General features: G+C 46.1%; 1 protein-coding gene across 1 annotated transcript in view; it reads left to right on the forward strand.

The window, feature by feature from the left end:
• cps1 (carbamoyl-phosphate synthase 1, mitochondrial) overlaps positions 1 to 13,861 on the forward strand; it is a 289,732-nt gene that overhangs the window by 181,208 nt on the left and 94,663 nt on the right. The window contains exons 30-31 of the mRNA XM_051930296.1: positions 7,758 to 7,865; positions 8,106 to 8,195. Of these exons, the coding sequence (XP_051786256.1) occupies positions 7,758 to 7,865; positions 8,106 to 8,195 (198 nt within the window). The remainder of the gene's footprint in view (positions 1 to 7,757; positions 7,866 to 8,105; positions 8,196 to 13,861) is intronic.

Genomic DNA, 13,861 nt, shown 5'->3' on the forward strand with positions numbered 1-13,861 from the left:
CTAGTGGAAGTCTTGTGAGTCTCCATCTTGGCTCTGAGTAGCAGAGAATCCAGCTGATAGTTTGTCGTGTCTGTGCAAATTGGCTCTGTCAGCTATTGATTTGTATGGATGGCATGATGCTTTGACTTCTCAGACTTCACAGTCATTCACAGCAGTGTGTTGTGCTCATAATCGAGATGAGTCGCACCCTGATGTTCTTCAGTTCAGGATGTTTTGTTTCTGGGACTTGCTTCTAGAACTCAATTGCAGACTGGGATTTATGGGTCATCTTTAGATCCAGGTTGGGAGCAGCTGCTGATAGCACATTGCCGCACCCACCGTACAACAAACCACCTGGATTGGGACCCAAATGCAGCAGGTAATACCTCAGCCCCAGGTCCTCCTGTAATTCTATTTGTTTCATTTCCACAGCAAATGATTCTGTAACCAGAGGTCTGAGAGTTGAACAATCATCATTGATCACATCAAGCCATGAAAGGATTTGCAAGGAAGGCAAAGTAGGGCTTTAGCTTCTGCAAGTCTTCAAACCTGCCTAGGAAATTATCAAGCAGTCCTTGTAATTTACCTTCCCATCCTTCCTACAGCTCCTTCTTTGAGGGGGAGGTAATACACTGTGCGGGTTCTCTCCCCAGGTCCTTCCGGTATATAGGCATCCTGGCCGGGCAAGGGTCCTTACCGTCCACCACTGTGGATATCTGCACTACCGAGTTAGTGAAGGAGTGTGCCAGTGTGCACCTGCCACATGAAAATGCAGATACTAAACCAAAGAGAACCACTTCAGCACCTGATGTGTGGTGAGTCTACTGGAGAAAAATGGCTGCCGTCACAACATCCAGGTGGACGCTGGACATGGGTGGTGGTTGAAGTGGTTTCTCTCTCCCTATGTAAAGCCCCATACAAATGTAATGTGTTCTTCTTCTTCTCCAAATAGCCCATTATGGAGACACAGCAACCCAATGAACACACAGACTCACACACAGACACTTGGTGGTTGAAGTGGTTTCCCTCTCCCTTTGTAAATCGCCATACAAATATAATTTCTTCTTCTTCTTCTTCTTCTTCTTCTTCTTCTTCTTCTTCTTCTTCTTCTCCTCCAAATGGCCCATTATGGGGACACAGCAACCCACTGAACACACAGACACACACCGACACTTGGTAGTTGAAGTGGTTTCCCTCTCCCTTTGTAAAGCGCCATACAAATATAATTTCTTCTTCTTCTTCTTCTTCTTCTTCTTCTTCTTCTTCTTCTTCTCCTCCAAATGGCCCATTATGGAGACACAGCAACCCACTGAACACACAGACTCACACACAGACACTTGGTGGTTGAAGTGGTTTCCCTCTCCCTTTGTAAAGTGCCATACAAATGTAATGTTTTCTTCTTCTTCTTCTTCTCCTTCTCCTTCTCCTTCTCCTTCTCCTCCTCCTCCAAATGGCCCATTATGGAGACACAGCAACCCACTGAATACACAGACACACACAGACACTTGGTGGTTCAAGTGGTTTATCTCTCCCTTTGTAAAGTGCCATACATATGTAATGTTTTCTTCTTCTTCTTCTTCTTCTTCTTCTTCTTCTTCTTCTTCTTCTTCTTCTTCTTCTTCTTCTTCTTCTTCTTCTTCTCCAAATGGCCCATTATGGAGACACAGCAACCCACTGAACACACAGACTCACACACAGACACTTGGTGGTTGAAGTGGTTTCCCTCTCCCTTTGTAAAGTGCCATACAAATGTAATGTTTTCTTCTTCTTCTTCTTCTTCTTCTTCTTCTTCTTCTTCTTCTTCTTCTTCTTCTTCTTCTTCTTCTTCTTCTTCTTCTTCTTCTTCTTCTTCTTCTACTTCTTCTCCTCCTCCTCCAAATGGCCCATTATGGAGACACAGCAACCCACTGAACACACAGACTCACACATAGACACTTGGTGGTTGAAGTGGTTTCCCTCTCCCTTTGTAAAGAGCCACACAAATGCAACATCTTCTTCTTCTTCTTCTTCTCCAAATGGCCCATTATTTAGACACAGCAACCCAATGAACACACAGACACTTGTCCTTTCATTAAGGTGGACATTTGCACTATAGACTTTAGTGAAGGAGTGCGTCAGGTGCTGAACAAATGCATCGCAGACATTGTGTCTCTAATCTTGTGTTCAGTGTTACCTCTTTTTACTTTAACTCTGTGCTTCAATTTATGTTTAATTCTTTTTCCCCGTTTCTGCTACGACCAAATCTAAAGTGACAAAAAAAAAAAAGGGGCACATTGTGGAAGTCCAGCAGTGAATACGATCTGGGCGCACTTCATCTCCCTATCGTGTGGGAGGGAAACCGGGACACCCAGAGGAAACACACCCGGGGAGAACTTGCAAACTCCACACAGAGAGGAACTGGGATGCAAACCCTGGTCTCCTTACTGCAAGGCAGCAGCAGTGCTACCACTGCGCCACCGTGCCACCCCACAACTGTACAGAGAAATGCAAATCCTCCAAAGCCCACCACATCAGAAAGTGCCCCTCACAGCCAGTGTGTTGAAAAGTGATTGAACCAATCTACAACTAAAATGAATGTTTATGAGGTCCTCACAATGCACCGCGTGGTGAATCAGGCATTTACGGCGTCTACTAAGGCACCACGCACCGTTCTGTTCAAGGTCTGTGATTCAGACTATTTATTCTGCTGGGTACGCATCCCACCGTTTCTTTCCACAGCGTCTGAGAAACATCACATCAGGTGAGGCACAATAAATCAGATCTCTGCAGTATCTCTTCCTATAAGAAAGCTGCGAGGTAGCGAACAATGGAGGGAATTTGTTATGACTTTACGCACAATGCCTCTGCAACCTGTGCCAACAGGGTCTCCGCTGGCATCGCAAATTGGGCCAACATTGCTTAAGCGTCAAAGAAATTCACAAGCATGCAAGTATGTTCTTTACTAAACTCTTTAGATATGCAAACCACAGCTTTCTGAAAAAACAAATGACTGCAACAACAAAGGCCCGAGTGTAGCTGTGGATTACAAAGCCGGGGCTCTTGGGGGGCTGGTGGAGAAAGGGGGTGGGGGGGGGGCCAGGCAGAAATGCCTCCAAATTGCAGCATCATCAGTCACTGAGCATTCAATAAGCATGATGTATGTTAATATGCTCGAAACGAACGCTGTGATTAATACGGGAGAGGGCGATGAAGTGCGCCCAGAGTGCATTCGCCGCACGACTTCCACAAGACGCCGTTTTTGTCACATCAGATTTGGTAATAGTAGAAATGGGGGAAAAAAAGAATTAAACATACATTGAACCACATCGTTAAAATAAAAAGAAGTAACACTGAGCACAAGATGAGAGACATAATGTCTGCTATGCATTTGTATCCTCCTTGACTCTTTTCTCCAGCAGCTGAATTTTCAAGTGGCAGGTGCACACTGGCACACTCCTTCACTAAACTCTATGGTGCAGATATCCACCTCAAAGTGTCGTCTGTGTGTGAGTCTGTGTGTTCATTGGGTTGCTGTGTCTCCATAATAGGCCATTTGGAGAAGAAGAAGAGGAAGAAGAAGACATTACATTACATTTGTATGGTGCTTTACATAAGGAGGGGGGAACCACTTCAACCACCACCCATGTCCAGCGTCCACCTGGATGATGCGACGGCAGCCATTTTGCACCAGTAGACTCACCACACATCAGGTGCAGAAGTGGTTCTCTTTTCTTCAGCACCTGAATTTTCATGTGGCAGGTGCACACTGGCGCACTCCTTCACTAAACTCTATGGTGCAAATATCCACCTTAATGATAGGACAGAGTGGCACGGTGGCGCAGTGGGTAGCGCTGCTGCCTGGCAGTTAGGAGACCTGGGTGTTCACTTTCCGGGTCCTCCCTGTGTGGAGTTTGCATGTTCTCCCCGTGTCTGCGTGGGTTTCCTCCCACAGTCTGAAGACATGCAGGTTAGGTGCATTGGCGATCCTAAATTGTCCCTAGTGTGTGCTTGATGTGTGTGTGTGTGTGCCCTGCGGTGGGTTGGCACCCTGCCCAGGGTTTGTTTCCTGTCTTGCACCCTGTGTTGGCTGGGATTGGCTCCAGCAGACCCCCGTGACCCTGTAGTTAGGATATAGCGGGTTGGATAATGGATGGATGGATGTTGTGTAGGGTGGCGCAGTGGGTAGCGCTGCTGCCTGGCAGTTAGGAGACCTGGGTGTTCACTTTCCGGGTCCTCCCTATGTAGAGTTTGCATGTTCTCCCCGTGTCTGCGTGGGTTTCTTTCCACAGTCCAAAGACAGCAGGTTAGGTGCATTGGCCATCCTAAATTGTCCCTAGTGTGTGCTTGGTGTGTGTTTTTGTGCCCTGCGGTGGACTGGCACCCCCTACCCAGGGTTTGTTTCCTGCCTTGTGCCCTGTGTTGGCTGAGATTGGCTCGAGCAGACCACCGTGACCCTGTAGTTAGGATATAGCGGGTTGGATAATGGATGGATGGATGTTGTGTAGGGCGGCATGGTGGCGCAGTGGGTAGCGCTGCTGCCTCGCAGTTGGAAGACCTGGGGACCTAGGTTCCATTCCCGGGTCCTCCCTGCGTGGAGTTTGCATGTTCTCCCCGTGTCTGCGTGGGTTTCCTCCGGGCGCTCCGGTTTCCTCCCAAATTCCAAAGACATGCAGGTTAGGTGGATTGGCGTTTCTAAATTGTCCCTAGTGTGTACTTGGTGTGTGGGTGTGTGTGTGCCCTGCGGTGGGCTGGCACCCTGCCTGGGATTGGTTCCTGCCTTGTGCCCTGTGTAGGCTGGGATTGGCTCCAGCAGACCCCCGTGACCCTGTGTTTGGATTCAGCGGGTTGGAAAATGGATGGATGGATGTTGTGTAAGAAAAATGCACATTTTTAGGATGTAAGGATCTCTTTGTAAACGATGTTTGCAGTTCTGCCCTCGGGCTGTAAAATGACCAAGCTGTCTGGTGAGCTCACTCTTGAGCATGCAGCGTACAGTCGGCCATGTGAGAAGCAATCTTGTGTCAAGTCAATGCCAACCTGCGGATATCAAGGCTGAGACTGATGTGGCCATGCAATAAGTAAGAGAGAGAATGGAAGAGGCAGGCGCAATCTCAGGGTATGGAAACCACTGGGTACGGGAAGGTGAAATTGTGATCGACGGTGATCACCGGAATAGACATGTTGAGAAAGAAAGTATGAAGGAAGGCGAGAAGCGATGGAGCAGGGAATGAAAAGCAGAAGTCAGCACCAGGAAGACATTCGTGAGCAAGTAAGGAAACCCAATAATGACAGCCTTGAAGTGGTGGAGTAAACGAAAAGGCAGGAGTCACCAGCAGGAAGATGTGAAGCAAGGCCAACAAGGCCCAAAGAAGAAGGCAGCAGTGAGCATGACAAACAGCTGAGGAAAGTAAGGAAGCGAGTGAGGAGGCACATGAGCGCGGGATGTCGTTAATGTATACAGGCAGGCAGCCAACCACATGGTAGGTGTGCGGAAAAACGAAGGGGGACCGGGGGGGCGGGCGGCCCTTGTGCGTCTCTGCTATGAAATAAATTGCCTGTTAACAGAAATAAGGAATGAAACCGCCAAAAGGAGAGGTCAGTTCTGAAAGTTCCTTACGGCATAATGTGTGAGAACCGCCAATAAGAAGATGTTATTTTCGAAAGTTCATTACGGGGCACGGCGCGAAATGAAACCTACTTAACGTTTGTAAGTACAGTGTAAAGGATCAACATGGGAAATTTAGGCTTCTTATGTATATTGGAAGTCACAGAAATAGTGAGGAGGGGTTTCCCCTATCTATATATACAGTTTAGGGGGTACACCCGTTTACCCACCTTGGGTGTTGCAAAAGGACATGAAACATACCTAACTTTTGTAAGTACTCTGCAAGGAATGAGCTCGCGAAATTTCAGCTTCCCACTTATATGGAAAGTGAGAGAATTAGTGAGGAGTCAGTGAGGACTTTGCCTTTTATACAGAGCATCCGGAAAGTATTCACAGCGCTTCATCACTTTTTCCACATTTTGTTATGTTACAGCCTTATTCCAAAATGGATTAAATTAATTAAATTCATGACAACGTGAAAAAAGTTTACTTGAGATTTTTGCAAATTTATTAAAAATAAAAAAATTGAGAAAACACATGTACATAAGTATTCACAGCCTTTGCCATGAAGCTCAGAATTGAGCTCAGGTCCATCCTGTTTCCCCTGATCATCCTTGAGATGTTTCTGCAGCTTCATTGGAGTCCACCTGTGGTAAATTCAGTTGACTGGACATGATTTGGAAAGGCACACACCTGTCTATAGAAGGTCCCACAATTGACAGTTCATGTCAGAGCACAAACCAAGCATGAAGTCAAAGGAATTGTCTGTAGACCTCCGAGACAGGATTGTCTCGAGGCACAAATCTGGGGAAGGTTACAGAAAAATGTCTGCTGCTTTGAAGGTCCCAATGAGCACAGTGGCCTCCATCATCCATAAGTGGAAGAAGTTCGAAACCACCAGGACTCTTCCTAGAGCTGGCCGGCCATCTAAACTGAGCGATCGGGGGTGATGGGCCTTAGTCAGGGAGGTGACCAAGAACCCGATGGTCAATCTGTCAGAGCTCCAGAGGTACTCTGTGGAGAGAGGAGAACCTTCCAGAAGGAAAACCATCTTTGCAGCAATCCACCAATCAGGCCTGTATGGTAGAGTGGCCAGACGGAAGCCACTCCTTAGTAAAAGGCACATGGCAGCCTGCCTGGAGTTTGCCAAAAGGCACCTGAAGGACTCTCAGACCATGAGAAAGAAAATTCTCTGGTCTGATGAGACAAAGATTGAACTCTTTGGTGTGAATGCCAGGCGTCACGTTTGGAGGAAACCAGGCACCGCTCATCACCAGGCCAATACCATCCCTACAGTGAAGCATGGTGGTGGCAGCATCATGCTGTGAGGACTGGGAGACTAGTCAGGATAAAGGGAAAGATGACTGCAGCAATGTACAGAGACATCCTGGATGAAAACCTGCTCCAGAGCGCTCTTGACCTCAGACTGGGGCGACGGTTCATCTTTCAGCAGGACAACGACCCTAAGCACACTGCCAAGATATCAAAGGAGTGGCTTCAGGACAACTCTGTGAATGTCCTTGAGTGGCCCAGCCAGAGCCCAGACTTGAATCCCATTGAACATCTCTGGAGAGATCTTAAAATGGCTGTGCACCGACGCTTCCCATCCAACCTGATGGAGCTTGAGAGGTGCTGCAAAGAGGAATGGGCGAAACTGGCCAAGGATAGGTGTGCCAAGCTTGTGGCATCATATTCAACAAGACTTGAGGCTGGAATTGCTGCCAAAGGGGCATCGACAAAGTATTGAGCAAAGGCTGTGAATACTTCTGGACATGGGATTTCTCAGTTTTTTTATTTTTAATAAATTTGCAAAAACCTCAAGTAAAATTTTTTCACGTTGTCATTATGGGGTGTTGTGTGTAGAATTCTGAGGAAAACAATGAATTTAATCCATTTTGGAATAAGGCTGTAACATAACAAAATGTGGAAAAAGTGATGCACTGTGAATACTTTCTGGATGCACTGTATGTAGAGATGGAGTGAACCTTCACAAAACTGATCATGTCATTTCTCAATGGAGTCTCCACCCTTCTCAATGCACTTGTGCCACCTGCTTGGAAGTACCTGGATTCCAGCAGAATAAAAATTCCTTTTTTTTTTTTTTTTTTTTTTTTGTAGTGTGCCAGTGGGCACTCTACTATAACAATTCCCGATTTCTCAAGCCAACAATATCTCTGTTTTGAACTTGTTCCAGGTCCTTGTTCATGCCATCACAGAACACGTTGAGGATGCTGGCGTACATTCTGGGGATGCCACCCTAATGCTGCCCACGCAGACCATCAGCCAAGGTGCTTTGGAGAAGGTCAGTATAGCTTTGTGCTGCCCACAGTATATTGCTCTTTTAAGATGATAACAAAAGAATCCCATGGCTGTTCTTAATTTTACATGGACTCTGCCATACTGCCATGCCTGTAATCAACCTTGACTTGTGCCAGGTGGCCATTGTGCCAGTTTGCACATTGAAATGTGAACTTCTTACTAATTTACAGACTCTCATGCCTTTTCTTTTTGTTTATTTCCTGCAACCTTTCTTTCCATGCAGGTGAAGACCTCCACTCGGAAAATTGCTCAGGCTTTTGAGATTTCGGGCCCTTTTAATGTGCAGTTTTTAGTGAAAGGGAACAAAGTGATGGTGAGTCTCATCTAATCACTACCCTTATAAAGCATGATTTCATTTTGCATGTTCTTTAGGCATGGCCTTGGCACACAGGTATAGTTATCTCTCGGGATTACAAATTTTGTTATTTCATCTATGGTCCTTTAGGGGAGCAGCCAGGCATCTAGTGTTCAGAACGAATGGCATGAAACACTAGAGTGTGACCGTCCTCTTCTTCTTTCTCTCCTTCTTATCCCTTATCCACAGTAGGGTTGCGCGGTTTACGTTGTAGACTTCGCTAAACGAAACTAACAAGCTCTGACATTAGATTAGATAAACTTTATTAATCCCATGGGGAGATTCGGATGATCGGGACTTCACGGGGGACCCCCTCCATCTTAATTGGCACTTCAAGGTGGATGTTACTTTGACACAATTGGGACCTTCACCAGGAAACCCCCCTCACCCTTAATTTCTTAGCTGCAATCGGGACTTCACAGGGGATATTGCTTTGATGAAATCAGGACTTCAAGGGACCCCCCCGCCCTCCTGTTAGGTTGACATGACCATTACTTCGCTTTCCTCTTGACGCGTCGTGTGGCACAAAGGGATGGCGAGCTATTGTGTGGTGCACCTGTGAGGCTAGAGTAGGACTTTGGATGTGTGGTTTGTAGTTGTCCTTTATTTGCTTCGGAATCATTTTGATATCAGTACTGCATTCCGAAAGCTGGTATTATAAAATATTGTATTCTTAAAATTGGTAATTGACACGTACTAGAAAAGTATTACAGGGGGTCCTCAGGTTACAATGTCTTGACATATGACGTGTTGAGTTTACGACGCTCACTCCCATAAAAACTTGAGACATGAGTATTTTGGCTTATGCCTTTAGCATCGTACTTACGGACTATGTGGGTGAAATAGTTTGGTTTCTTGCGACTGAGGAATATGCAGTAACGTGGTGTATGAGTGAGGGAGTTGGCAAACTAGTTTGGTTGCGCGCGACGGAAAAATATACAGTAACATGGTGTAAGAGTAAGGGAGTTGGCAAACTAGTTTGGTTGTGCATGGTGGAAGAATATACAGTAACATGGTGTAAGAGTAAGGGAGTTGGCAAACTAGTTTGGTTGCGTGCGACGGAAAAATACGCAGTAACGTGGTGTAAGAGTGAGGGAGTTGGCAAATTAGTTTGGTTGTGCGTGGTGGAAGAATTCGCAGTAATGTGGTGTATAAGTGATGGAGTTGGCAAACTAGTTTGGTTGTGCGCGATGGAAGAATACACAGTAACATGGTGTAAGAGTGAGGTAGTTGGCAAACTAGTTTGGTTGTGCGCGACAGAAAAATACGCAGTAATGTGGTGTAAGAGTGAGGGAGTTGGCAAACTAGTTTGGTTGTGCGCGACAGAAAAATACGCAGTAATATGGTGTAAGAGTGAGGGAGTTGGCAAACTAGTTTGGTTGTGCGCGACAGAAAAATACGCAGTAATATGGTGTAAGAGTGAGGGAGTTGGCAAACTAGTTTGGTTGTGCGCGACAGAAAAATACGCAGTAATATGGTGTAAGAGTGACGGAGTTGGCAAACTAGTTTGGTTGTGCGCGACAGAAAAATACGCAGTAATGTGGTGTAAGAGTGACGGAGTTGGCAAACTAGTTTGGTTGTGCGCGACAGAAAAATACGCAGTAATGTGGTGTAAGAGTGAGGGAGTTGGCAAACTAGTTTGGTTGTGCGCGACAGAAAAATACGCAGTAATATGGTGTAAGAGTGAGGGAGTTGGCAAACTAGTTTGGTTGTGTGTGACAGAAAAATACGCAGTAATGTGGTGTAAGAGTGACGGAGTTGGCAAACTAGTTTGCTTGCGTGCAACGGAAAAATACACAGTAATATGGTGTAAGAGTGAGGGAGTTGGCAAACTCGTTTGGTTGTGCGCGACAGAAAAATACGCAGTAATATGGTGTAAGAGTGACGGAGTTGGCAAACTAGTTTGGTTGTGCGCGACAGAAAAATACGCAGTAATATGGTGTAAGAGTGACGGAGTTGGCAAACAAGTTTGGTTGTGCGCGACAGAAAAATACGCAGTAATATGGTGTAAGAGTGACGGAGTTGGCAAACTAGTTTGGTTGTGCGTGGTGGAAGAATACACAGTAACATGGTGTAAGAGTGAGGGAGTTGGCGAACTAGTTTGTTTGCGCGCAGCACAAGTGTTCCGTTTGTGCTGCTTTGTTTAGCGACTTTTTGGCCCTTATCATTGCTCCTAAACGAAAGTCAGAGTCTTCAGATGATAGTGTTTCAAAGAAGAGGAAAGCCATCACAATGGAAGTGAAATTAGACATTGTAAAGAGATCAGAAAAAGGATTAATTAGAGGCAAGATTGGAGCAATGGAATGCTAGATAGTCAGATGAGGAAGAAGAATGGCTTAAATGATAAGAATTGTAATAAAAGTAAAAGGTGCCCACTGCTGGAGGCTCATTGTTCCATCTGAGTTGAGTCTGTATGTGCGCCATACAATGAAGCGTGATTCTATTTGCCTGTCCTGTGACTCCGAGTGCTTTCCTTGGGGCTGAGGGTGCCCCTGCCGTGTCTGCCTGCTTCAACCAAAGTCAAAAGTTTAGTAGCGATCCATCACTAATCCATCGTTGGCGGAATACATTGCAGGCATATCTCCCTAGTCCATCATCTTCTATTTCTGACCACCTCCTTTTTTGCTCCTACACATTCTTCTCTACCACATCCTTCCATCTGGTTTTTGGTTTTCCTCTCTCTTTTGGTCTTCTGACAACTTCATTCTGTAATACTCTTCCTAGCCGACTGTTTTGTTCTCAAATATACATGAAGGTCCAGCCCACTGGAGTCCTCATTCCAACATCTTCCATAGGGTCCCTTTCAACTTTAACCCTTAAACCGCCGGAACCAGCTATAGTCGGTTTCCAATGCAATTTGCCTGCATGCCGGAGCCAAGTATTTTCAGTAAAGTACATTTGTTGAACGCCGCATCCGGCTAAAGTCATTTTCCAGTGCAATTTGGAAGCACGGGGGAGTCGAGTATATTTGGCGACATACATTTAGCGACGTACATTCATTGAACGCCACAACTGGCTATAGTCGCTTCCCAGAGCAATTTGCCAACACGCCGGATCTGATCAGTCCGTGTTGTATATTCGTTGAGCGGCCAGTTCATGACCACTGCCGGCCCCGGCAGAACTGCAGCATTGCTGTCCCTGTCCCCTAGACTAGCCTGCAAGCATCAGCGCTTACCTCTGGGTGTCTCCGTGCAGCCAGTTCAAGCGCAGTTGGCTCGCCGATTTACTGAATTTCGTCAATGGCGTCAGTTGCACCTTGTACATATAATAAGAGATTATTGCAGTAGTTTTTTTTATACTTTTTACAGTTCACTGGCAGTGTGTAAAATGCCCAGTGTTGCAATAATTGTGATGCTCTTTGCATGAGAAAAAATATGTGATCCATTCAAATTTCACATTTTCTTCGTGAATTATGACGTTTACTTAAAAAGTGCAGCAAAAAAGTATTTGGTGTCTAGGGGTGCATTAACCCCCCGAAGTATGTGGCATTTGAAGGGTTAACCTCCTTGGTGTTAACCCTGAGCTTCACTTAGGCTTGCAATTCTATGTAAAAATAGTTAACCCCGAGTGGTGCTCAGTTCAACCTGTTTTGTGCACCTGTACAGTGTTAATTAAGCCTGATTAATGCTATGGACTCTGCTGCCATCTAGTGGGTAAAATAACATCACACTGCGAAACCCTGCTCTGCCTCTCGGTGGTAACTCATCAGAATTCATGAATGGGGCACAGCGTACAACTAGTGCTTGTCCATCCATCCATTTTCCAACCCGCTGAATCTGAACACAGGGTCATGGGGGGTCTGCTGGAGCCAATCCCAGCCAACACAGGGCACAAGGCAGGAACCAATCCCGGGCAGGGTGCCAACCCACCGCAAGACACACACCAAGCATGCACTAGAGACCCAATGCACCTAACCTGCATGTCTTTGGACTGTGGGAGGAAACCGGAGCACCCGGAGGAAACCCACGCTGACACGGGGAGAACATGCAAACTCCACTCGGGAAGCGAACCTGGGTCTCCTAACTGCGAGGCAGCAGTGCTACCACTGTGCCACTGTGCCACCTGTGCTTGTAGTGAAACTATATTACAGGTGGTACCTTTTTTATGGCGATGCAGTGACATTCAATTAATGAGTTTGGGGGATCTCCCATGAAGCTTTGATATGTTAGCAGTCAAAGTGTGGGGCTGATTTGTGGAGAGGTTCTGGTGCTCACCAGTATACCGGGTGGGACAATTAATAATCTTTCAGGAAACAAAACACGGGGAGACGTTTTTTGCAAAGTGCTTCTTGTGCTGACGAGTTGATAGTCACAAGGTGGTGGAAGTTGATCGACGAGCGGATTGTGGGGGGGCTGCCCACTCTTTTGCTTTCCTATGAATCAATTCCCTCGGCAAACCAGAAATGACAGACTGAGGTGGTAGTTGTTTATTGACAACACTGACAGAACATCTTAAGGCAGCAGAGCCCATTAACAAACATCCACAGCAATTACCGACACACTTCTCACTGCCTCTCTTGGGCACCACGAGGGTCACACGTATGGAAATCAGTTGTCATTTGGCACTTGGAAGGCATTATTATTATTTTTATTATTATTAACCTTTAACAGACTCAGAAAGCTTACCGTAACAGAGTGTTTTTATCGAGGTTCTGGTTTGGGTAGAAGCGATAAAGGTGGGGAATTTTTTGGAAGAAACGATTACGACGAAGTCCATTCAGCGTCATCTGAACATCCACGTTGGCAGTTAAAAAATGATTTAGATAACCCAGCAGAACCAATTAGGTGAGATCTTACAAGTGCCATACATTTACAGCGGTTGTTACAGACGCAAATCAAATGTATGTTTTAATTATTTTGTTTTTTTATTGTATAATATTAACAATAAGAGCAGCTCACTACTCAAAACATGTAAACTTTTGCGAGACACCCATTATCGATCCCGCGATCTCTTGATAACAAGTCAGCAGTTCTTACCGCTTCACCGCGGAAGCTGTCGTATCACACATGGCACCTTTTGTGAAAGTGTTTATTTGATGTTTGGCCTTCAGCCTTCACACATTATACAGTTCATGTCGACATTTTGTCATTTATTACTAAAACATGAAAAACGTTTCTGTTTTCACAATGTGTATACCTAGATTGTTGTAGACACAGAACACACATGAAATGCATGTGTTCCAAATAGCGATCTATTATTTCCACTCTAAAACTCCAGCACTTCACTTCAAGATAATCAAGGCTTGAGCTGGGAAAATTGGGGGGCGGCACGGTGGTGCAGTGGTAGCGCTGCTGCCTGGCAGTTAGGAGACCCGGGTTCGCTTCCTGGGTCCTCCCTGCGTGGAGTTTGCATGTTCTCCCCGTGTTTGCGTGGGTTTCCTCCCACAGTCCAAAGACATGCAGGTTAGGTGCACTGGCGATTCTAAATTGTCCTTAGTGTGTGCTTGGTGTGTGGGTGTGCGCCCTGCGGTGGGCTGGCTCCCTGCCTGGGGTTTGTTTCCTGCCTTGTGCCCTGTGTTGGCTGGGATTGGCTCCAGCAGACCCCGTGACCCTGTAGTTAGGATATAGCAGGTTGGATAATGGATGGATGGTATAGCAGGGTGCCTCCTGCTTGGGCTTATCGAC

Source organism: Erpetoichthys calabaricus, chromosome 8 (assembly GCF_900747795.2).
Source record: "Erpetoichthys calabaricus chromosome 8, fErpCal1.3, whole genome shotgun sequence".
Taxonomy (NCBI): domain Eukaryota; kingdom Metazoa; phylum Chordata; class Cladistia; order Polypteriformes; family Polypteridae; genus Erpetoichthys; species Erpetoichthys calabaricus.